At 38.8% G+C, this 25,074-nt stretch overlaps 1 protein-coding gene across 1 annotated transcript; it reads left to right on the top strand.

Annotated features, from left to right (window-relative positions):
- The first annotated feature begins 8,661 nt into the window (after positions 1 to 8,661).
- On the top strand, positions 8,662 to 10,230 carry LOC129756267 (uncharacterized). Its single transcript, XM_055753086.1, has 4 exons — positions 8,662 to 8,879; positions 9,218 to 9,443; positions 9,513 to 9,682; positions 9,746 to 10,230. Exons 1-4 carry the CDS (start codon positions 8,759 to 8,761, stop codon positions 10,024 to 10,026), a joined length of 798 nt encoding a protein of 265 aa, XP_055609061.1. The 5' UTR covers positions 8,662 to 8,758; the 3' UTR covers positions 10,027 to 10,230.
- Positions 10,231 to 25,074: the final 14,844 nt, after the last annotated feature.

Raw genomic sequence — 25,074 nt, 5'->3', positions numbered from 1 at the left:
GTTCAAATAAGAATGAAAGCTGGTGAAGCTGCTTATCCACTACCAACTTTGATAAGCTGTCATTTCTCTCTCGGTTGATATTTTATCAGAAATTTTCAAACAATCTAGTTAAACTTTCCAACTGGCGCTGTACGAAATTTGAAGTCTTTACAAAGACTGAATACAAAGATACAGGCATTCCCGTAAAAAAGGGAAATTTGAAATTGCTTCACTAAATTTGCTGTACCTAGAAAAATTTTCATTGAAAAATCATAAAATTTGGTCCAAAGATGTAGAAATGTTCGATCTAGTACCAGGCCAATTTTCGTTAAAATCGATAAACGTTATCAAAAATGGTGTCGGGTAGAAAATGAGGTTTATTAACGCCCAGCAGACGACTTCATTCTTTTTTGGAAGGATGTTTGTATGGAAAACATCGGAATCAATGTTTTCATAGTTTTTTCTTTCACAAAATCGAAATTTACCACAAAGAATGTTGTAAGTTGAAAGGAACTTTATTCCTGTTTTATTTAGAAAAAGAAATTGTTCCAACAGAGCTGGTATTTAAACACAAGAACGATTTTAATACTTGCTTTAATTGTGTATCAACTTTGTTTATCGGTATATTTAGCACGTCATTTCTGAAACTCTGTTCTTATTATTTTGAAGTCTGTTGAAACATTTTCTATTCCTAAACAAAACACGAATAAAGTTTTATATTCTTTGTGATAAATTTTGATTTTGTGAAAAAAAAAACGAAGAATGCATGGATTACGATATTTTCCATACAAACAACCGTCAAAAAAAAAAAAAGAAATAGTCTGCTAGGCTATAATGAACCTCATTTTCTACCCGGCATTTTTTTTGATCGCGTTCATCGATTTTGACGAAACTTGGCCTGATACAAGATCGAACATTTCTACATCTTTGAACCAAATTTCATGATTTTTCAATGAAAATTTTCAAAAATAATAATTTACGGGAATGCCTGTATCTTTGTTTCCAGTCATTGTAAAGACATCCAATTTTGTGTAGCGATAGTTGGATAGTTGAACTAGATTGTTTGAAAATTGCATAATAAAATGTCAACTGAGAGAGAAATGGCAGCTTGTCAAAGTTGGAAGTAGGTAAGCAGCTTTACCAGATTTCATTCTTTTTTGAACGCAACAATATATCTTTTTTTAGGAACATTTCGTAGATGGCATCTTGAAAATTTTGATCGAATATGAAATTAAAAGAAAAATTAGGGGGGAAAACCTTTTTACAGTAAAATTCTAATTTTGTTACATTCCCATTTTTTCTGTCCCCAATTATATCAACCCCAAAATTTTTCACCTTTTGGACCCGATATTGTCATCAGAATCAATTAATTTAAAAAATACATAATATTCAGCGCTTTTTATTACAATTTAAGGGGTTAACACGAAATTATTGCGACACTGAAAATATAATGTCAATTTTCAGAATCGAACCAAAATTTTAGGGTGGTTTCATACATATAAATATTTACTTCAAAAATCGAAAGAAAAGTTAATCGATGGAGCCTTGTGTGTGAAATTGAACGCTTAATGCCCTCCATCAAGTCTTTACAGTGTCATCCGGTACCAGTTTCTCAGTTGCTTCCCATTTTTTTTTAACATGTACTTCTGGTCTTTGACTGTCTTCTTGCTCTTCCGAAGTTTTTGCTTCATTTTTGCCCAGTACTGCTCCACCGGGCGCAGCTCCGGACAGGTTGGCGGCTTCATGTCCTTTGGAACAAAATGGACAGAATTGGCCTCATAACACTCCAGGACACTTTTAGCATAGTGGCCTGATGCCAAATCTGGCCAAAATAGCGAAGCTTCGTTGAGCTGCTGCGACAACGGTAAAAGGCGCTTCTCGAGGCACTCAGATTTGTAGATCTCGCCATTTACCTACTGTGTTCTTTGTCACGAAAGGCTCACTCCTCAGTCCGAAAGAGCAGATGGTCTGCCAAACGAGGTATTTGGAGGCGAATTTCGACATTTGAGAAGTTCTGTACCTTGTATGTATGTAGTCCAGCTCTTTTCTTTGCATTCTGGACGTAGACCTGCGACATGCCGATTAAATTTTTGAGATTTAAGTAGTTCGTCATTGCAAAATTCTGAATGTTTCATTGTATGTGCCCGACCCGATTCTCCGTTGATTTCATCCACCTCGAGCAGTTGACATCGTTGAATGATCCGCAGCAAGAGGAAACACACTTCTTACTTCAAGAATTGGTGAGTTCGTTCCATGATTCTTCTTGTTCATTTATTCTGAACTGATGTTGCAATCCGGAAGTTTCTACCTGGGAAATCTCAAAATTTGAAAATTATTAAATAACGTTGATTGATTTACAAAGAGACGTGAAGTGATTGATCCCCCGTATTTTGCAGGGGACGCAGGGGAGATTTTTTCTATTCAAAATTAGGTTTTTCATTTAAAGAAGTACAATTTTGGAAACATTTTCGGGTTCAATTAATTATGATGTGTTGAAATTACTAATGTGTTTTTAAAACAAGTGGTTGGAAGTGAAGTGAGATGTGCCTAAGAATGTGCATGAAATCGTCGTACAAATAAAAAGATTCTTCAACCTCATGTTGCGCCTTGGATCCTGACTGTTTGTTCGTATGCTAGGTTTATCAATCATGTTCCGGGTTTAAAATTTGCGAAACATTGGTGAATGTTTTCTTTGCTAAAGGTTAATCAGAGGTAAGTTTTTGAATAATATGAAATGTTTTTCTTCGCAATGGGAGAAGTAGGCGTTGTCTTGATGGCAACGCAAGTGTGTTTTTCGATCCGCGAAAATTTTTCATATTTCATTGTTTTCAATAAAATTTTTACTGTTGAATTATGTTATTGAAAATATGTTCCTTAGTTCGAGCGACCGGATTTCTACCGGCAGACTGATCGCCGGAAGTGTTTTGAACGAGTTTGTGGGTTGATTACTGGTGCAGCAAGTGGTTTGAACCGTGTTTTTCTGCGTAATTTAAATGACCTTCCGGCGCAATCTAAGCTAAGTATTTGTATAAAAAACTTTCTCATTTCAAAAATTATGATTGATATTGAAATTTACAAGCTTGAGATACATATTGATACATATATAATTTCCAACTAGAACATCTAGTGTTTGAAGAAAAAATTTCTGCTGTGGATTAGATTTTCCATGCATTGTGTTAAGTGCTTAAAGTTTATTTAGCAGTTCATAATATGAGTTTTAATTAATAGAAGTTCTTGTTTTTTTTACGTTCAGAGCAGAGACAGATAAATATTTCGGTGGCTGCAAAATTAGAGAAAACTTCTGCTACACTAGGTTTATCTGCTAAGGAAATCATTTTCTGAATGAGATTATTAGGGTGAGCACATTATTGCAAATACAATTTATCAATAAATAAATATTCATGGTAATCTCTTTTGAGCTTTGTACTCTTTGATTCCCAATAATTGTATTGGCGCCAAAACTAGGGTTAGGTTCTCATTATTGCTACAGTCAAACAAATTAATTTATTAAATACCTAATTATCGCCTGATGATGTTTCTCATTATTAAATCGTTCAAAGTGGCATTACTTTCTTTTTTTTCTTAAAAATACTTGATTTGTTCTGAAGTGTATAATGTTGTGGTTCTTTCAAGCAAGTATGAGTATGAGTAGGCATATTTGAATAGAAAAGCATGCATATACTCGACAGTTTTCCATTTTCCACCGCTTTGTTTTAAATTTCTATAAAAGAGTAACAGGTTGGTTTTGTTGTTGTTATAAATTATTAAAAATGAAAAGCACATTCATTGCCAAGATAGTAATTCTAGTATAGAATACGAGATTGTTATTGAGAGATTTAAGTTGTTTTTTTACTTGAATTGTAAGCATTTTTATTAGGAAAATAGGAGAATAGGATGCTCAGAATCAGATCACACTAGTCAAAAGTGTCTCCCAATCAATTCCTTCAACCCCTCTCCCAACCAAAATTGTTTTGCTAGGATGCAGAGGTAACCTCGGTCCTAAAGCACGAATTATTTCTTTCATCCCTTTCTCTCTTTTCCAAACTATCTATTGACTACTAGGACATGGCCGGCGCCGTTATTGATGATTAAAGAGAGAGCATCAGTTTTGGGCATTGTGAATGTGCTGTCAGTCCCAGACACCATTCATTCGTCCTTTGAACAAAATTGGTGGCCTCGGTCAATCACGGAGTAGCAACCATTTGCGATGTGGAATACGTTCTACTGAGCCACGCCTGCGATCATTTGATTCGAAATGCATTTGATTCAATATCATTGTTTTAACAATAAAAAGTTAAAAAACATACTGAGGAAGTTCAAAGGAATTGTTCAATGTTTTTTTATTACTAAAAAATTAATTATAAAGCATTTCGGATTCAATGTTTAAAGGTGGATGTGAGTAGTCAATCAAGCTAAGCTAAGCTAAGCTAATATGAAATGTTTTTCTTCGCTATGATTCGTTGCTATGACGACACATTTGAATTGTTCGGGTTACTGTGTCAGTCTTGGATATATTCATGTTCTTATAATATTATGCATGCAGAAAAAAAAACAAAATATGAGTGCTAATAATGATAGCAGCTTTGCCTACTAGCGACACGTAGCATACGTCGCGACGTTGAAAATAATAACGACGCATCGTTAGTTTCCTAGGAGACTTGAAGTATGCGATTGATGGCCTAAAAAAAATGTACAATAAATAACATAAACAATGTTCGAGTACTACATCGAAATCGCCTACTGAACTGAAAAAAAGAAAAACAAACCTGTGAATGACAGGAATCCCGCTAGTAAAAAAGTGTCGCTAGTCCTACTGTCGCTATTCGGTTTGGTGCTATACACATAATATTTATTTTCAAGAGCGAGTGTTGGCGCTGTATCCATGGAAAATAGACTGAGTCAATTTGGGCTCATTTTTGAATTGATCAAACCCTGGTGCCTTAAAAGCTTCGTCGTGGTCCAAAACTCATCCATGATTTTTTTGCAAAATTTTTAAATAACTTTTACATTAGTAAATTTGAACTTTTAGGATTGTACGGGAAAATTGAATATTTTTATTGAAAAATCAACATCATTTTTGTTTCTTCTGTGGAACCGAGCCTGCTATCGGTTTTTGTGCTAATTTATAAATTTTTATAGAAATTTTTCCGCTGACTAACTTTGTTAAAGACCGTAACTTCGTATCTTATAAGGCAAAAAAGTAATTAACTGTTCAACAGGGGTATGTCTTTTCGCATTGATAAACAATAAATTCACTTGACATCACTGCTGCAGCCTCGCAAAGTATTGCATGAAAAGAATTGATGCAATATCTCGCTAAGCAGCCAGCAGTGATGTCAATTGAATTTATTATTTTTCAATGCCAAAAGACATACCCCTGTTTAACAGCTTTTTGCCTAATAAGATACGAAATTGCGGTCTTCAATAGTTGTTCAGCGTAAAATTTCCTTTAAGAAATTCACAATACCACAAATACCGTCAGCTGGCTCGGTTCCACAGAAGAAACAAAATATTCAATTTTCCCATACAATCCTAAAAGTTCAAATTAGCGCCGATGTGGTCTAGCGGATAGGCTGGCGCGAGTCTAGTTTTGGTATGCCAGGCGTACTGGGTTCGATTCCCGGTATCGGCTAGAACACTCTTGGGTTCGAATCCCATAAGTGGCCGATAGGTAAGATGTATTTTCTCTCATAACTGACTATATTATAAGAATGTCCAATCAGTTGCTAGCTGGCCAGGAATATACACGAGTGCGGAATACCAATCGTAGATTCATAACACTGAAAATGTGATGAATCTTATATGGTTGCGAAACTGATTGTCTCGTTCTCCAAATAAGATTCACACATACACAAATCATATTGATTACATGACAGTTCACACGAAACCATGGTGTCGGGTATGTGGTGGTTTGCATTGAAGATTAGCCGAACTCATGATCTTAAGAATGTAATTCAGCGCATACGTTGGCGAAACTGCGGTGAATCCGTGCACCCATGGTTGATTATCTACATACATACATACATACATACAATCCAAAAGGTTAAAATTTACTCATGTAAACGTTACTTAAAAATTTTGCAAAAAATCCTGGATAAGTTTTGGATCAAGACAAAGCTTTTTAGTAGACCCCAGGGTTTGAGAAATTCAAAAATGATCCCAAATCGACTCAGTCTAATGGACAATGACCAGAGATAATGGTGCAAAAAAAAAAATCCGAAACATGTGGTTTGAACAAACGTTTAAAACAGATATGATAAATTTAAAATTTATCAATTGATTGAATTTACACAGCAGTGTTTTGGATTTCTGTTCAGAAAAACCTCATTTTTATCCACAGAAGGACGAACTCTCAAGAGCCACCATCAAATATCGAATATCTAAAACATTTTATAACCATGGATACGTATGGTACTGTTGTTCACGTTTTTACCCAAGCAACCAAAAGTCCCATAAAACAGGTACAAAAACGCTTACTCAGCCCCATCATTGATATGAAGTACGTTCTATGCAGCTCAAAACTTAAGTTCTTATTGATATTTTCAAGTCCCAAAACAAGTCTTAATGATCTTCTATTCAGCTTTCAGTGGCCTCTTAATTCAGCTTCAAAAAAATCGCAAAATGAGCAAAAAAATCTTTTTCTATCTCAACTGAACCGTTGGCTTCGGTTCATATAACCTTCTCTTGACTATTTACTGTGTTCTGTACCGGTGCCGCCATGATGCCACGCGCTGGATTCCAAACTCGACAATTTGCTCAATTGCTTCTTTCCTACATTTCCTACATATATCGCATCAGAATGGTCACTAAATTACTAAATTACTTATTGAAAACAAACTTGCCTGGCTTGGGGATCGAACCCCAATCTTCGTGGTGAGAATCGAACATGCTACCTGTAGACCACGCCTAGATGTTGTTCTAAATGAAACTAAAACTCGAAGTGGTGAATTGATTTTGAAAGCACATCAATGCACTTTTTGTTACTTATCAAATCCCGGTTTGAGCACATTTGTGCCCTTTATGTGACTTACTAAATCCCGTATTGCGCACTTTTGTGCCCTTTATGTGACTTAAGTCTCGTATAACGTACGTATAGATCCCTTTTGCAACTTTCAAGTTCGTGAATGAGTACATATAGTTCACTAATGGGAATTGGGCAAAACAAGTCACATACAACGTACATATTAATCACTTTTACAACTTTCAAGTTCATTTATGAGTACATAAAGTTCACTGAAGGGAATTGGGCAGTTGATTCTCTTTGTCAGCCAATATATAACTTTCAATGTCTTCATTCAAGTAAATATGTGACTTTTGGTTGCTTGGGTATCTCCCTTGGTTCCAGTTGTCTCTGCGTCCAATACTGCACAGTAGCCCCGGCCGATTTAAGATGGGTAGTAAATGTACTTTTACTACTCACCGGGATGTTGTCAACATCTGACTATGAATGTATCATAAGCATAAGCATAAGCAGCTCAATTCAGGTGAACTTCATCTCGTTACATGCAAGGTTGATTTACCTTTGTTTGGATTCACCTTTCTTCTCGGTCAATTGTACCTTATTTTCCAGCTCGATGCAGGTAAACTTTACCTCTTCACTGTGAGGTGAATTTCACCTCGAAAAGGTAGTTATCTTTTGACTTCCACGAGTGTTCACCATGCTATGTCGGTAAATTTTACCTTTATTTTATTTTCTGTGTGTAGTTTGTAGGCAAAATACAGTAAAGCTACGAAAGTGCTTCAGACACAGAACAGGTTTTCGAGCCAAGACCCGGCAAACTAGGAGTTCTTGGATTAGTTGCCCAAAGTATGGCCCAAGTGATATGGCCATGCAGTCGATAATAAATCCTGGCTGGAGGTGGCCGGCTTGTGGTTCTCGAGATGTGTGAACTTTTGCGGAGGCCCGGTAAATCGGGCTCAACTTTAGTGGTGTAGCAAACCACACCAAGTCTAGTGGCGCATGCGCATGGCGTTGAATTACGGTGAAATCAAATTGAAGATAGAAAAAGGGAGGGAATGTAGTATCAAAATAGTCAGGTATTTCTATACCTACTGTTTATCTTATGTCAAATCAAGATCATTATAAAATTAATCGGGGATATTGAAAATTCAAGTTGCTACTGTAAACAGTTGAATTAAGTTAGTTTTGTTTATAGCCTCGGTCAATCAGCCTTGCATACAATCTACGTTGCATAAAATCGAACAATCGAGTTATTATCGAAAATTTTATATAATCTCAAATACAAAAGACATGTTGTCAGATTTACCGTTATAACTTTTTTATTATATTTAATGACATTTCGGCGAGATGAACTCTAGTAAAATGAGAACCAAAGATAAGTAGGAAATGATAGATGGATAGTTAAAGTTAGAACGTTTGAAGAAGAAACATTTGAAGGTTGGTTTTGAAAATTTAAGTCTAAGGCATGTGGGAGAGAGCTCAAACTAATCTGTTGAATCTTTGCTCAGCAACGGTCAATTATGTATGGGAGGCACAGCAATCGCATTTTTTATTCACTTATTACAAGTTTCAATCAACATTGCGTTTAATAGACACCCGTTTATGACGTTCAATGTTGTTGTTTTTTAATCTTTCCGGAATAAAACAACCGAAGGAAAACCCCTCAGAGATTGTCCTTAAAGAAAAACACCGTCCGACATTCAATTTTGTGAACTTTCGTTGTTAGTGATGCAAACATTCCACAAATTAAGTTATTCGTGCTAGCAAATTGTGATCAACAGTGTGATTCTGCGTTACGATTGGCGATAACGATTCCAAATGGCGTCAAATTCAAGTTCAGCTCTCGTTATCAGCTTTAGTCCGAAGCCAAGTTTTCCCCTGAAACAACCGATCATGATGAGGTTTCCTGTTTCGTTTATGGTGATTGCAATTTTTGCAGGTAAGAGCTTCTTTTTTTTAATATTTTAAATATTTTGACACAGCATGGTTGAGTGCTTCAAAATATGAGAACTTTGTTTTATGAGCTAGGGGTCGAGGATCGTTTTATTGGAAACTTGAGGTAGATTGGAAAATGAACCAAAGCAATCGAGAGATTCCCTTTAATTCAACCACTGTAGTTCCTTTGATTCAGTTGAATTTTTCAATCAAGTAGGCTCACAATACTTTTTAGAGATTGGAAAGGCATTGAGAGAAACTTAGAAGTGGTACACAGAAATTTTAATTTACTTTAGATCTCTATTCACGCCATCTTCTGATGTTTGTTTAAACGAATTCCAGCTGTTAGTTTTGCTGCAACACCACCCTCGTCCTCGGATGTGGAGCAGGGCTTCGAAAAGTGGTGCTACGAAAACACCAAGTCAAACCAAGCCATCCTCAAAATGAAGCGTTCCTTCGAAAATACGACTCAAATTGAGCGATGCGTAATGCGTTACATCGACAAGGCGGACGAAAGCATGGACTGGAAGGCACTGGATGGAGCTTCAAAGAAACAAATTATCAACAAGTACAACTTCGAGGTGAAAAAGATCGATACTTTTAAAATTCAACTTTCTTTTTCCTTTTCTGGCTCTAGGTATTGCAGAAGAGTCCGAACGATGATAACTTCTTGTTTTAGCGACCCGTTGGATACGTTGGCTATTTGTACCGGTGATACCAAACTTAGAGAAGTCAGACTTCTTTTCCGGAAAATGATCGCAAGCGCTATTGATACGATTTGCCGGAATGACGGTTCCATCATAAGGGGTCAGTCCGGATATTTGTCTTACTTTCCAAGCTAAGCTAACTCGATGCTACCCAATATTTTAGAACTTATCCCGGAAGATTACGAAATGTGCGGGGACCGTTTTCCGGAGATATTGCTGAGCTGTGGTGTGCCGTTGATGAAATCTTCGCCGCTAGATCTTTCTTGTCGGAGGTTGAAGGAATTTCGCACCTGTGTTATGGAAAATTTCGAAGCCTGTGGCGTGGACCATCTGGAGCTGCCGACGGGCATAATGGACGCGATGTTGAATGAAGTCAGAAAGGCCAACGATTGTGGCTGCCAGGCGCCACAGCAGGAAGACTTTGAAATTGCTCCTTTTAAGTGATTTTTTATCTTTATATAGGTATATAACGTAGTAGAAGTCAGTGTGCTCAACGTAAAGCGTATTTCTTTAACTCAATTTTCTCACTCGAATCATCAGACATTGGATAACTTAATTTCGTAAGTTCGAATCAAAGAATTGCTTAAAGTTTAAAGTTCTGGACAAAATAAAGTACGCGCTCGCTATGAAACTTTCACTTCCTTGTAACCTTTGTTGCATAATTTCAAAGTAATATATTCGGATGAATTATAGCATTTTCGATTCTGTGCATATGTTTTTTACACTTGAGTATAGTTGTAGTAAAGTGTCAGTTGTCGCTTGGACAAATTAAAGTACGCACTAAAGTACCCCAAATGACGCGACTTTTGAAAATGTTGCGCTGCAGGCTAAGATTGGTCGTAGGCCTATTAAAAGATTTCATGCCAAATTTGAGCCACGATTTTTTTCTACGATTTCAAGATTCTCTTAATTGTAGCGTTTTTCCGTCCGACCCGCCGTCGGAAGCGGCGGCCCCATTACATTGGTTTAGGTCTGCCGAGGCTTCCTAGGTCTGCGTGAAAGCTAGGGGTGATCCCTTAGCCCCGTCCGCCACGCGACAGCGTGAAGGACAATATTTCTTTAAAGTTCGAACGCACAGCGTGAGGAGTCGTATACTAAAACGGTTTTCAAAGGACCATGGTTGACATTGAATTAAATCAAGTACCCAAACCACAAAACATAATATCGGTCCTGAAATAATTTTAGTTGGAAACTTTCAAACAATTGGTTTCATTTGAAAAATCATTTTGAAAAATTTAATTTCGAATCATGTGAAATTTACAAAAATTCATTAGATTTAACAGCACAAAAATAAAAAAATAAATGCTAGAGGAAATAATCTGGGATTTGTGTCGATTTGGGAAATGTTCTATTCTGGGGAAAAAAAATCTGGGAAATGTTCCATTCTAGGAAAAAAATTTCTGGTAAATGGTGCATTCTGGGGAAATTTTTTCTGGGAAATGGTTCATTCTGGGGTTTGATTTCGGGTATTTGTCATTCTGGGGAAAAGTCATTCTGGGCAATAGTTTTCGGGTAAATGGTATACAATCATTTCGAACATGTAGTCCAAGTCCATAACACCTAGAAAAATATTGGGTTTTAAAAAGGTAACTTTCTCTAAAATAGAAAAGGAAATCAAGTAATTCAGCTCTCCCCTTGAACTTGAAATTATTTGACGAAATCGCATGTATTTCAATTTGAATGTTCGAATATTTTGATGCCTCATTAACAGTGAGTAAGTAATATCACCTGTGGTAGTTTCCAATTCTCGATAGTGATCGAAGTAATCGGGGAAGTCTCGATAGAAGAACTTTGGTGAGTCTGTCGAAACGGTCAGTCTGTAATTAATAAAATCAAGTCCTTCAAGTTAAATTTCAAGAAGTGTTTCATTTAGTTTATCTGGAGAATACAGATTACAACATTGGCGACGAGGCGAACTCCGGGCACAGAGTGCTCCAAGAATTTCTTTGCTGAGTAAGTAATAAATAGTGTACAATGATACACATCAATCTCAAAGAAGATTTGACCAAATAATCTCAAAGGAGACCATAGCCTCAAAGCAGAGCTTAATATAGTCTCAAAGGAGACTTTAGCCTCAAAGGAGAGCTTAAAATAGTCTTAAAGGAGACTTTAGCCTCAAAGGAGAGCTTAATATAGTCTCAAAGGAGACCTTAGCCTCAAAGGAGAGCTTAATATAGTTTCAAAGGAGACTTTAGCCTCAAAGGAGAGCTTAAAATAGTCTCAAAGGAGACCTTAGCCTCAAAGGAGAGCTTAATATAGTCTCAAAGGAGACTTTAGCCTCAAAGGAGAGCTTGAAATAGTCTTAAAGGAGACTTTAGCCTCAAAGGAGAGCTTAATATAGTCTCAAAAGAGACCTTAGCCTCAAAGGAGAGCTTAATATAGTTTCAAAGGAGACTTTAGCCTCAAAGGAGAGCTTAAAATAGTCTCAAAGGAGACCTTAGCTTCAAAGGAGAGCTTAAAATAGTCTCAAAGGAGACCTTAGCCTCAAAAGAGAGCTTAATATAGTCTCAAAGGAGACTTTCGCCTCAAAGGAGAGCCTCATAAAGTCTCAAAGGAGACCTTTGCCTCGAAGCAGAGCTCAGAGCAGTCTCAAAAGAGACGTTAAAAAAGGTTTCAAAGGAAGCGGAAAAAGAAACTTAAAGTATGGGTAATAAAAGTATCAAGATCATTGAGAATTTTTAAGGAGGTTCGAGTAGGAATATACTTTGAAAACAGGCAAATTAAAAAAAAAATAATATCAATCAACAACTTCTGCATGCTAAGAGACGGTTTTGGCGTTATAAGGGCTTGCTCCTTAGAGAACGTTAGAAATCACGACAAAACATGGAATGAGTGCTGTAATAACCGCGATATATTTGATAGTGGCAGTGATACACAATTTACAAGAAACTACTTTTCCAAACACAGTGACTATAATATCCAGTTTAAGCATCTTCGTCAATTCCAGATTCCCCGAAGACGTTTAACCTTATGCATTCTAGGGTGGTGTCAAGATCGAAAACTGAACGTTCGTATTACATATGCTGGGCAACCAAAATCGTTGGCCTTCGGAAGACACGTTGTGACAAATCGGAGTGTGCTGATAACCATATAACCCAAAGATGCAATCTCGAAGAAATTTCCTATTGAGTTCATCAATAATGCTTAGTTTTGAATTTCTTGAAGTTAATCCGTATATGCTCAGTGGTAGAAAGAACGTACATATTTCCTGAGTATCTTATGGAGTATAATGTCACTTTTAACTTGACTACTCGCACACCTTCTTCCCTATGTTACAGACCCAGAAGTTTTTAATGGAAATCCTTTGAAAAAGCATCGCGGGTAAGAATGTGAGGATGAACGGCGTACAAAAAAATACGGAATCAAAGCTCAATGAATAATGGAAGATGATCGAAATTTGTTCACATGAAACAAACTGCAAACCAAAGAGAGAGAACCAACTTGAAATCAGAAATGAGGATTGAAACATTTTTATTCGACACAAATTCTTATCGGTGGCCAGAAAATGGAGTCGTAACAACTGTGTGCAGTAATTCGTAAAAGTTTTTCTAAGATCGGAACCAAGTTGAGATTCAAGATTTAATATAGGAATACGTTTTTACGGAACTCTGCAATTCGTCAAAAGGTGGCAGATTATCCAGGTTGAACCTGTTGAACATGTGGTCTCGCAGGATCAGCAAATGCCATCAGAGCAGCAAAGGCCATCAGATTAGCAAAGGACATCAAGATCGGTTAATCCATTCCACTGGCACCAAGACTTTGTCCTCAACTCATAGTTTTAGATATATTTTAATTTTTGTTAAAACAAAGGGAGATGTGGTAGTTTCCAATTCTCGATAGTGATCGAAGTAATCGGGGAAGTCTCGATAGAAGAACTTTGGTTAGTCTGTCAAAATGGTCAGTCTGTAATTAATAAAATCAAGTCCTTCAAGTTAAATTTCAAGAAGTGTTTCATTTAGTTTATCTGGAGAATAAAGATTACAACAATCACCCTTAAAATAGTTGACCATTTTTGAAGACTAATAACTTTTATCTTAAACCTAATTGAAGTGCGGTCTTCGGATGAAATACCCGAACCCAAAGGAAATCGGCCGGAGGAAACCAAAATTATTGATGAAGAACTTTAATTTCATTTCCTCCCGAATAATTATTGATGAAGAACTTTATTTTCACTTCCTCCCGAACAAAATGTCTGGCAATCCCATTTCTCAGCACAGAAAATTGGTGATGCTTCTTATAGCTCAAAATACATAAAAATTCCTTCAACAAACCTTCAAAACAATAAGCTTAATTATTTGTTTATCATTTTTAGAGCGCGATAAAACACGAAAACAAAAAAAAACGATGAAAAACAAATTTTTGAAGACATTTGAAAATTTTAAGTTTTAAACCATCACACAATGGGAAAAAAGTGTATAAACCGCGAAGAATTTCAATATCTTCCGTCCTACATGAACAAATCTATGAGAATATACTTTCCATTAGTGAAAATCGCTTGGATAAAGTTTCAGACGCCGCACTGTTTAACTGGCAACTGTGCCCCGTTATTTTGTATCAATGTAGAACGTTAAACGTCAAAGTGGTGAGACCACGTTTTTCACTCTTGTTTTGTACTTGCTATCAACAACAATTATAAATCGTTTTCTCTTGTTAAAACCGCGTGTTTTGAGTTATTCTTTATCTGTAATTCCATCCGAGTTCTCTTCGTTCGGGCGTACGCAATCCTGTGCAGTGTCCACTCTGCCCACAGGTTATGGGCCCAGAGTAGCTCGCGAAAGTTAAGAGTTCCGGAGCTCGAAAGTGCAAGAAAACAGCGGATTTAATTTCGGTCGAAAAGTTTACATTTGCAGCAGCAGTAGGAAGATCGTCGCCGCCGTCGGAAAAGTGTCCAAGTTGACAAAAATTGGCCCAGCAAACATTTATGAAGGTATAACGCAGGAACAACAGAATTATTCAAACAAATATACCAGATGAAAAGATTGTATCAAACTTACCAAAATAGCATATAGCTACAAAAGTGGAGGCGATATATCTACAATGACAAGATTCCAACGATTCGATTTTCCCTCAAAAAGCTAAATAAACGAAAAAAAATATATCCGACCGAGATTCGAACTCCAGTCCTCCGAGTTCGCTGCCCGATATGCTACCACGATGCCAACTCATCAGTCGATATGAGCCACGCTATTAGGATATATTGACAGTTTATGAAACGATTAATTTTATCAAAAGGACGAACCCAAAACGCGGTTTTCCTAAGACAAAATTGCCGTTTTCACCCCTTCGAGAAACCGGTTGAGTTGTCAATGTTTTGATTTTGAATGCTACCCAGTGGGGCCAGATCAACAAAAATTTCAATATTCGCACTGTTTTTTTTTTAAATCTCATCTGAAAATCATAAAATTCTGCAAAGTTTTAATCAAATGTGTAGAAAATGTTGATAATTGAAAATTGAATTAAATTATTCGAGAAATAAGAAGCGAGCAAATATTCATTTTTGGCAACTCTGATGAGGCTAAATCCCAATCAAGTTTTGAGGTTATGGCTGAGGCCAGCCAACCGTCAATACCATCGACCGTATATACCCTTATAGCTCTATAGGTGAGATTTTCTTTTTACGATCCGGTCAAAGGAAGAGACAGGACAGAGTGTCAATTGAAGGACCGCCCATTTATCGTAAATCAGTTCACTCAAATCGTAAATGTCGAATTAGCATATTCTCAACTTTTTGGAGACATATTTACGAATTGAATAAACTGCTATTCGATTCAACTTTTTTTTGGCAAAGCTTGTCGTAAATGAATGATGGAAATTCACTCAATACCAACCTTTGTACGACGGTTTTTGAAAATGTGTTACTAATCGATTTGGATTATCATTTCTATTACGATTTCATGTTAGCTGGGGGCTCTCCTGGAAGTTTGGTATGGAGATGCTTCTAATTCGCGAAGAACTGTGGTATATGATTGGTTCCCCGAAGCCGAAAATTGTCCCTGTGCAGTGGAGCAAAGACGATACAAAAGCACGGGCAACAAAAGAGTTATGTATCGAGGAAAGTCAGTACAGTCTCGTACAAAACGCCGCGAGTCCTTATGATTTGTGGCATCGGCTAAGGAACCACCACGAGCGAATTAGTGTTAGTTCGAAAGTTTCCCTACTGCGTAAATTGTGCAATCTCCAGTTGAGTGAGGGGGGTGATTTGGAAAAGCACCTCTTGAAAATTGAGTGTCTTTTCGAGAAGCTGCAAAGTGCCGGGCAAGTGTTGGACGTATCGCTCCAAATCGCAGCGATTTTGCAAGGCCTTCCGGATCATCGGCGGAAGGAGCGATCGTGTAAATCCAGGCACGATCAGGTACAGGCCTTGAAGAGTGCTGTGAGAAGTGGTGGTAGGGATGTAGTGATAAAGTGTCATCGCTGCGGGGAGAACCACTTGATGCGAAATTCCCAGCAGTGGGAGTCTGAGCAAAAGCAGCAATAAGAAAATAAAAAGAATTTCGGGCATAAAGCTAGATTAGCAAGTGTCGAAAGCGCGAGTGCGGTTGTTTTTCTTTTGGATGATGACCAGTACCGTAGCTGGATCATCGATAGTGGCGCGACGACAGAAATGCATTCATTTCGTTGAACCCGAGTGTTTCTCCGAATGTTGTGTTGGACGATGGGTCCAACTGGTTGTGTTGTTGTGTTTGGGAAAACTCAGTGTAAAATTCGATATATTTCGGGCAAAATGATTGCTGTTGAGGACGCTCTAGGTAATTTGTACCACTTGGTGATCTCGGAGGAAGCGAACAATGTGAAGTGCAATCGTCACACAGAGCTATGTCAGCATCAATGGCGTAGAAGATTCGGCCACCGTAAGCCTGCTGCTGTGGATAGAATCCATAGAGAAAAGTTGGGTGTAGGACTAAAAGTGAACTACTGAAGACGAAAGATGAGGCGGTTGAGCGCATGATGAAGCGTATGTGGAAAATCTGTTCAATAGAAAACCTCGAATTGTACGTACTGATAATGGAGGCTAGTATTATAATAGAAGACTCCAGAATTTCTTCGCCAAGGAGGGAAGCAAGGCACATACCACTGCCTATAATCCCCAACAGAACGGCATCGCCGAACGACGCAAAAGATATCTACGAAAAATGGCTCGGACGATGCTCCTCGATCCCGATTTTCCGAAAAAGTTTCGGGGTGAGGCGGTCGTCACCGCAGCGTATTTGCAGAACCGGTTGCCTTCCCGTTCTGTGGACATGACCCCGTATGAGAGATGGTATGGCAGAAAGCCAACTCTGGGTAACTTGTGTGATGCCCTGCGTGGGTGCAGATATCCAGCGTTAAGCGTAGTAAGCTTGATGATTTTCATCGGCTATGCGGAATAACAGAAAGCTGACAACTGGTCAGGTGAAGATTAGTCGAGATGCGAGATTCCTCGAGACCCAGGAGGATGTGGCTCCGACGAGTGCACCCGAAGAGATAATCGTGGAGCACGGCATAGATGTTTTGATATTTCCGAGCAGAGCTTTGGGAAATGAGCAACCGATAGAATAACCACCGCGAGATGAAGATGTTTGTTCTGAGGGCAGTGACCAAAATGAACTTGAACAGTATTTTGAACTTGACAGTACTCCAAGGAATGCAGATTCCCCGGCCCTGGAGGAAGAACCGTTGAGCGGTGAATCTGTAGAAGAGCAGAATGGAACCTCGACACGGCGTACTAGTGATAAACTGCCCGTTCGCATGTCAGATTATGTAGTGCAAGTTGCCGTGCAATCAGTTCAGGAACCAGCTACCTACAGTGAAGCAGTGAAGACTCTGGAATGCAAATTCTGGAAAAAGGCGATGAATGACGAATTCTAGTCGGACATGAAGAACGGTACCTGGGAGTTGACCGACCTGCCAGCTGGGAAGAAAGTAGTTGAGAATCGGTGGGTGTGTAAGGCCAAAGAGAATGAAGTCGGCGAGAGAGTTCGCTCCAAGGCGCGCATTGTAGCGCAAGGCTACGTGCAGCGATACGGAAAAGATTTTGACGAGGTTTTTGCTCCGGTTACGCGTCATGCAACATTGAGAACCTTGCTAGCATTGGCTGGAAAAGAGAAGATGTTTTTCAAGCATCTGCATGTTAAAACAGCATATCTGTATGGCGACATCGATGAGGAAATATTTATGCGCCAACCAGCAGAGTATGAAGTTAAGGGCCAGGAAGAGAAAGTTCGCTGCTTACGTCGAAGCATCTACGGTTTGCGCCAATCCGTCCGATGCTGGAATAAGAAGCTTTCCGAAGTGTTGCAGAAGATCGGCTTTGTAGCCAGCTCCGCCGATCCGTGTTTGTTTGTAACAGAACGAAAAGTTACGAAGATTTATTTGGTCGTATATGTCGACAACTTCGTGGTCGGATGTTCGAGTGGGGAGGTGATCTTACAGTCTACTAGTGAAGAAAAGTTTCGAGATCAATATGCTCGGAAATGCGAAGTTCTTCCTGTGCATGGAGATTGCTGGTGACGACGAAGGTGTGTTCAGCCTCAGTGTAAAGTGATACATTGAAAAGCTGATTGCGAGACTGGGCATACAGGAGTCAAAAAGCGCTAATACACCTATAGACCACGGCTATCTCAAGGATATCCTGAAGACTGAAGAGATCAAGGACTGCACTCTGTACAGAAGCGTTGTGGGTACAATATTGTATATCTCGGTGTGCGCTAGGCCGTATATCGCAGGAATATCGGGCCGGAAGTTTAGCAACCCAACCGAAAGTGACTGGGTGGCGGCTAATCGAGTGATTCGGTACTTGAAGTCCACCACTGGCAGTTGAAACTTGGTGCAGGCGAGAAGAAGCTGGAAGCGTATTCCTATTCGGACTGGGACGAATATACGAGCACAAGAAAGTCTACGACTGGTTTTGTTGTTATAGTTTTGAAAATCATTTCAAAATTCAAAAATTCTGTGAAATCTGTGAATATTTCAAAATTCTGTGTTCTGTGACACAGATTCTTTGATGAAAATTTGCTCATGATTCTGTGAAATTACAGATCTTTCTGTGATTTCGGCAACCTTGCTCCTGGAAGACATGGGTGACAAGCAAGCGGCGCCGACAGTCGTGGACGAGGACAACCAGAGCTGTCTGTTCTTTGTTCGATCTGAGAGGACTTCGAAGAGATCGAAACACATCAAGACGAAGAATTGTTTCATCAGGGATCTGTGCAAGAAGGGGACAATGTCCAAGACATAACTCCATTTTCCAATGCGTGCGGTGGCTCAAATAGCCTTCATTCGATTCCTCGGAAAAAATCACACTAGATAGGTCTCATTCGGATCAAAATTTTTAAGTTCGAACTTATTTTTTATAAATCATTAAAATATGTAGGAGAATCGAGGGTAAAATCAGCAATTACTCCATTTCACTAGACACAAGTATTCGAATTTTTGGGATAAATTTTTCGTTGCCACTGCTTACCGCGAACCAAATGATGGCATTTTTACCGCTCGAATTGTGAGTAATGCTGTCGGGGTTCGATTCGGATTTTTGTTGTTTATCCCCCAAGATTTTCCTGAAGGAAAAAAACGCCATACCCACAATAGAGCCACTTCATTCATAATGCTTTTCCCCATATGTGGGTTAGGCAGAAATCCCATAGAACGAAAGTGGCAAAACTCAAGAATGAGGCCCTGCAAATATGTGGAACACCACCAACTCCGACCATGACGCGTCATGAAAACGAGCAATGGGGTTGGAGGTGAGGCGGCAAATTGTCAACGACAAACGACAGTGAAAGCACGTTTCAATAAATTTATTGCACTTCGGTACGGTTCATAAACTTAGTTGAAATGTCGTGTTATGATCGTGTGCGCGCCAATTTCTTTTGGCACTTTATGAGTGCCTTTTTTTTTCCTACGTTTTTTCAGCGTTAAGGTAAAGCGAGTTGATATCAATAACCTTTTAGACATATTTTTTGCCTTAGGAATGTTAAATAAAATGGAAAGTCAATTGAATAGTGCTATTTATGACATTTCGATTTTTAACGTCACAAATTGCTGGTGGGTCCAGCTTTAAAATAATTCTCTGCATCCCGCAAATGTTGCACAACTCGCACAGAACGTCCGATAAATTAGATTAATTGTACCACGACTGACATCTTTGCATATCAAATTGAAAATTAGAACAAAAATTCATGGTGGAACACCCACACCCAGGCTACACGCTCAGCTGGGAAAAGACGTAGCGCTAAATTAAAATATCATAATTGAAACATAATTCATAAACTCGAAGGGAGCGACACAGTGACTCGAAGTCGGCTGCCGGTGTTGAGCGAGAGATAAAAACGGAAAGAAAAACAAAAACCTTAAAAAGTTCTTCTTCCTGAGAGGCGAAAAAAAATAAAGACGAACTACCACCGAAAGTCCACACAAATGTGGGTTTGTTTGGTGGGAGAGTTGAGCAATGAAAGTAGAAAAAAAAAATTAAAAAGACGAAGTAATAAGAGCAAGTCAACCACAAAGTGAACTAATTACACCCGAGATAAGCCAAAGTCAAAGTAGACAGTGAAGTTGAGGAGGAAGTTGTTGAGGAAGGGGAAAAAGTTGCATTGGCGCCCACGATCATCTTCACCATCATCAACATCGCCATCAGAAGAAGAAGACACAAAAAGTGATATAAAATGCCACGTGGACTTGGCACTGCCACCCGCATATTATTTTGCTCCTCGTCACCACGCCACGCCAATCGTAGTAGGCCAAAGAGACCACGAGAAAAAAAAATGAAAACTGGAACTGGAAGCAAGTGACAACACCACAAGAAATTATGCTTTATGGCTGCGGTCGGGCAGATAAAAAATTCAAATGAAATTATGAAAAAATAAAAACATACTTGTCTTAGGACAGGAGTTTGGCGTCTTCCTATAAAACAGTTCTCCAGATTTTTCTACCCAAATGATTTGCGGCGGAGAAGTATGGGAAACGAATTGGTCTTTGCTGGCGTCTTAGGACGACAGAGCAACCAAAACAGAAAAAAAACGGGAGTTTATAGATGGCGCGAGGTGGAATTTTCCATTAATTCCCTTCTGGAATTAGCATATTAATCATAATTTTACACTCGATAAATATGAGCGGCTATTGTGAGGCTGCTTTCGAGCTTAAGCAAATGTTGGAATATCATCTGTAAAAAAAACTGAAAAAGCTTCTACTTTTATAAGTAGCGTTACGCACATTTGTGCATTTAAATGTGTCAACTATAGCAAACAAGTGACATCCCAAGCAACAATTTTAGCTTTATTACAGTCATCACAACTTCAATGGAAGTATACCATTAATCTACATAAATATCTAAAGCGCATTCTATACATCACCAGAACTCTTATAAAGCTAAAATTTGGCTGTTTGGCCCAGTTCTAGAAACGACATTGTGTGAATGGATTAAACCAAAATCGCGTCATTTGCTTCAAGCGTGCACGCAGTCAGTCATCCAGTCAGTCAGCGAGCAAGCCAGCCAGCCGAGAAGTGCGTGCGGTTTCCAGCGGCGGTGGACCGCTAGTGCTAGTTCCGGGCTTCGGAGCTCCAGACAGGTCTGTCCATTTGGCGACCGTGGCAGGTGGTAAATCGTTATCTCGATAAAACGAGATATCATCAAAATAAATAGATCCGAAAAGCAAAACAAGCGTGGTTAATGATTCACGATGAATTTATTTGCATCACACTTGATTTGCTATTTGGGGTATTACATAGTTCGCATTTTGTGGAAAAATTGTCGCTAACATTGCGTAAATTATCGTTGCAAAGAAAGTCGGTGATCAACAGAGATCTCATTCCGTCCAAGTATTTAAGATAATTTCGTTCAACGATATTTGAAAGAGAGATAGAATTGATAGGATGCATTGCAGAAGCCAAGTAGACGAATTTTCTAAAACAGAAACAAACTTGCTGTCCATTAAAAGGTGATACGGTCAAAATTTGGCAATATCAACTTAACTTATTTCTTTCAATTTTGTATTTAAAAATCCTGAACACCCCCTCATTTTGAAGGTGTGTGTGTAGAATGTTGCTCCTATTTTGATTTTGGAATTCACTCTTCAGTTGTCAAAATGCCGTCCAAGGAAGAAGAGCAGCGTATCAAAATTTTGCTCGCGCATCGTGAAAATCCGAGCAACTCGCACGCAAAGCCGGCAAAATCGCTAAAAGTTGCCAAATCAACCGTTACAAATGTAATTAAAGTGTTTGAGGAACGTTTGTCGACAGCCAGGAAGTCGTCTGGATTGGGGGGAAATCGAAAACTGGAAGCCGCTGAGACGACAAAGAGAGTTGCCGGTAGTTTCAAGCGAAACCCTAACCTCTCTCTCCGAGATGCCGCAAATAAGCTGGGTGTATCGTCTACAACCGTGCATCGAGCTAAAAAACGAGCCGGACTATCGACTTGCAAGAAGGTAGTGACTCCAAATCGCGATGATAAACAAAATACGACGTCCAAAGCGCGATCCCGGAGGCTGTACACGACGATGCTGACGAAGTTTGACTGCGTGGTAATGGACGACGAAACCTACGTCAAAGCCACTACAAGCAGCTTCCAGGACAGGAGTTTTATACGGTAAAAGGAAGGGGAAAGGTAGCAGATATTTTCAAGCACATGAAAATGTCAAAGTTCGCGAAGAAATATCTGGTTTGGCAAGCCATCTGTACCTGTGGCTTGAAAAGCAGCATTTTCATAGCTTCCGGGACTGTCAACCAAAAAATTTACGTGAAAGAGTTTTTGAATAAACGTCTGAAGAAACACGGTTGTTCCGTACTGTTTTGGCCGGATTTGGGATCTGGCCATTACGGTAAAAAGGCCATGGATTGGTAGGCCGCCAACAACGTGCAAGTGGTTCCCAAGGACAAGAACCCTCCCAACACACCAGAGCTCCGCCCAATTGAGAAATACTGGGCTATTGTCAAGCGGAACCTAAAGAAGACCAAAAAACTGCTAAGGACGAGCAGCAGTTCAAGGCAAACTGGCTTTCAGCGGCGAAGAAGATGGAAAAGGTGGCTGTACAAAATCTGATGTCAGGGGTTAAGCGTAAGTCCCGGCAATTCGGATTTGGAAAAGCGGAAGCCTAACTGAATATTTCTCCTGAATTTTATAATAATTGAACTTGAAAAAGAAATTTAATTTGAATTTTTAAATAAACGATTTCACCGATTTACACGCGTTTTCCCTTGACCAAATTTTGACCGTATCACCCTTAATCTTTTTTTATTGAGAACTTAATAAAAAAAAACTATCTCAAAACAGTTTATGCTTAATTATTAAGTTATTTTGTTCCAGATGGCGGCTTCCGATAAACTGTCAAATGTTGTAAATAAATGATTTAAAATCGTTTGAAAGCCTCACAATACAGGTACTGGGTGAAAGAGCTAAACTAGAAGAAGTTAATTTTGGCAATTTGACGCCATCTTGAAATCTAAGATGGTGGCTTCCGTTTAGCTTTAAAATCTTGTAAATGACTAAAAATCGCATGAAACTCCACCACAATATGAGTATTGGCGAAAGAGCTAAACGAGTAAAAGTCGAATTTTGGTATCTGACGTCTGAAATCTAAGATGGTGGCTTCCGATAAACTTTAAAGTGCTGTTAATCAGGGAGAATCGCATGAAAGCCCCACAATATAGATATTTGGTGAAACGGCTGAACTAGAAGAAATTCAATTGCTTTTTCTGACGCTATCTTGAAACTTAAGATGGCGTCTTCCACGAAAATATAAAATGCTGCTTATCACTGAAAATCGCATGAAAACCCCACAACATTAGTATTTTCTGAAAGGACTATACTAGACGAAGTTGAATCTTGCTATCTGACGCCATCCTTGAATCCAAAATGGAGGATTCCACTGAACTTTAAAATTCTGTAAACGGCTAAAAACCGCATTAAACATCCACAATATGATTATAAAGTGAAAGGCTAAACGAGTAGAAGTCAAATTTTGCTATCTGATGCCACCCATACTACTTCCGCTGATTTTTGAAATGTTGTAAATTTTCGAAAAAAAAATTACGAAATACGATTTTTTACGAATAATTACGTAACATATGAACCTCTTTGCCACTGTGCATTGGTTTAAAGATTCAGTTAGCAAAATGTTGGGAAAAATTAAAATCAGTTTATTGAAACATCAGATATTTTAATTGAGAACTAATAATGAAAAAACAAATTTGACAAATTTAGCCTGCCTTTCGGAAAATTCGAACCTACCTTAGTATTGAGGATCGTAATTCTGGACTAATTCTGTATCCTTCATTCCCTGTAAAAAATCAATGTATTTCAGTAAAGTTTTTTTTTGTAATACTGTTGACGATTAAAAGTAATGATGTTTTCATTTTTAAATTGTGTTTCCACCAAAAACTGCCCCTCGCCAACAAATCAAAACGCCAAATCATGACAGTTTCAATCAGCAATAATTACCCGATCAAAAGCCACTGAAAATTAATTTAAAATTCATACCAAATTCCACCCCCTCCATTTTTGTTTGACCACACAAACGTGGATACAGCAAAAACCTCACAAATCTTGACCGCGCAAACCGATAATGAAATTGAAATATGTAGTTCGACCGTACAACAAATGGTTCACCCTCAACCGGAGGGAAGGATGATACTCATATCTCACGACATTTTCCACCCTCTTCTGAAGCGTAGGATACGAGGGCATTTCAATCACATCGTGTAACCGGACTGTGGTAAACCGTAATAAAACTCACCCTCTCGGAATTCTCCGGAACACTTCAGGAAAAGCAGAACCTGGTATTTGATTTTCCAACTGTTAAATTATAGCTTAATAAGCACGGGGTACTGCAACTACAGTTCGACGCATAAGGGGTGCATCAACAGGAACCACCTTCGGATTTCCGCTGTTGGCCGCTTCTGAGCGGAAATATGTAGCTTGATGAAGGGTGAACTCGGACCCTTTTTTTCTTTTTGTTTCAGAATCACTCGAAATGCCACGCAGTGCCACCACAAGCAGTGGAATCTCAAAGCTCACTCAATGTGTCGCCCTTTTGAGGACTCTGTCTCGCTCGGACTTTGCGTGTGATGTTTTCTTGTGATGCACATTGATAGCATTGAATGTGAAGGATCGGACCTATCTTTCTAGCTACCCACAACAAGGCCAAAGGGAACCTGAAGGATGTTTTGATGGCGTCGCACAGCTGGACATCCGATTCGGGGTTTTTCCTTTTTTGTTTCTTTCTGCTTCCCGCTATCTCAAGAATCTTCATCCACCAGTCCAGGCTAAGCCCTTGAGACGCAACCAGACAATGGGCAATATCCCGGGACCTCTTGAAGGGATCAATATTGAATAAATCTCCATCAGGGTTTGTGGTCATTTGAAGTATGATTTATGAACTGCCGATCTCGGTCCGAACTCCTACTCCTGCTGAATAAATATTTGTTAGACAATGATAGGATGAATTTCATTTGAATCAAAGCAGGGTATCCGGTATCAATATTTCCGAAATCAATACTTAAAGATTTTAAATGAAATTC

The sequence above is a fragment of the Uranotaenia lowii genome, chromosome 3 (assembly GCF_029784155.1).
Source record: "Uranotaenia lowii strain MFRU-FL chromosome 3, ASM2978415v1, whole genome shotgun sequence".
NCBI lineage: Eukaryota > Metazoa > Arthropoda > Insecta > Diptera > Culicidae > Uranotaenia > Uranotaenia lowii.
This window is presented reverse-complemented; position numbering and strand designations above follow the sequence as displayed.

Excerpts from the sequence above, each read along its gene's own strand:
- LOC129756267 (XM_055753086.1), top strand. The coding sequence starts at position 8,759 with ATGGCGTCAAATTCAAGTTCAGCTCTCGTTATCAGCTTTAGTCCGAAG. Across the intron at positions 8,880-9,217 it reads GGTGATTGCAATTTTTGCAG|CTGTTAGTTTTGCTGCAACA; the intron begins GTAAGAGCTTCT and ends AACGAATTCCAG. Across the intron at positions 9,444-9,512 it reads AAGAAACAAATTATCAACAA|GTATTGCAGAAGAGTCCGAA; the intron begins GTACAACTTCGA and ends TTCTGGCTCTAG.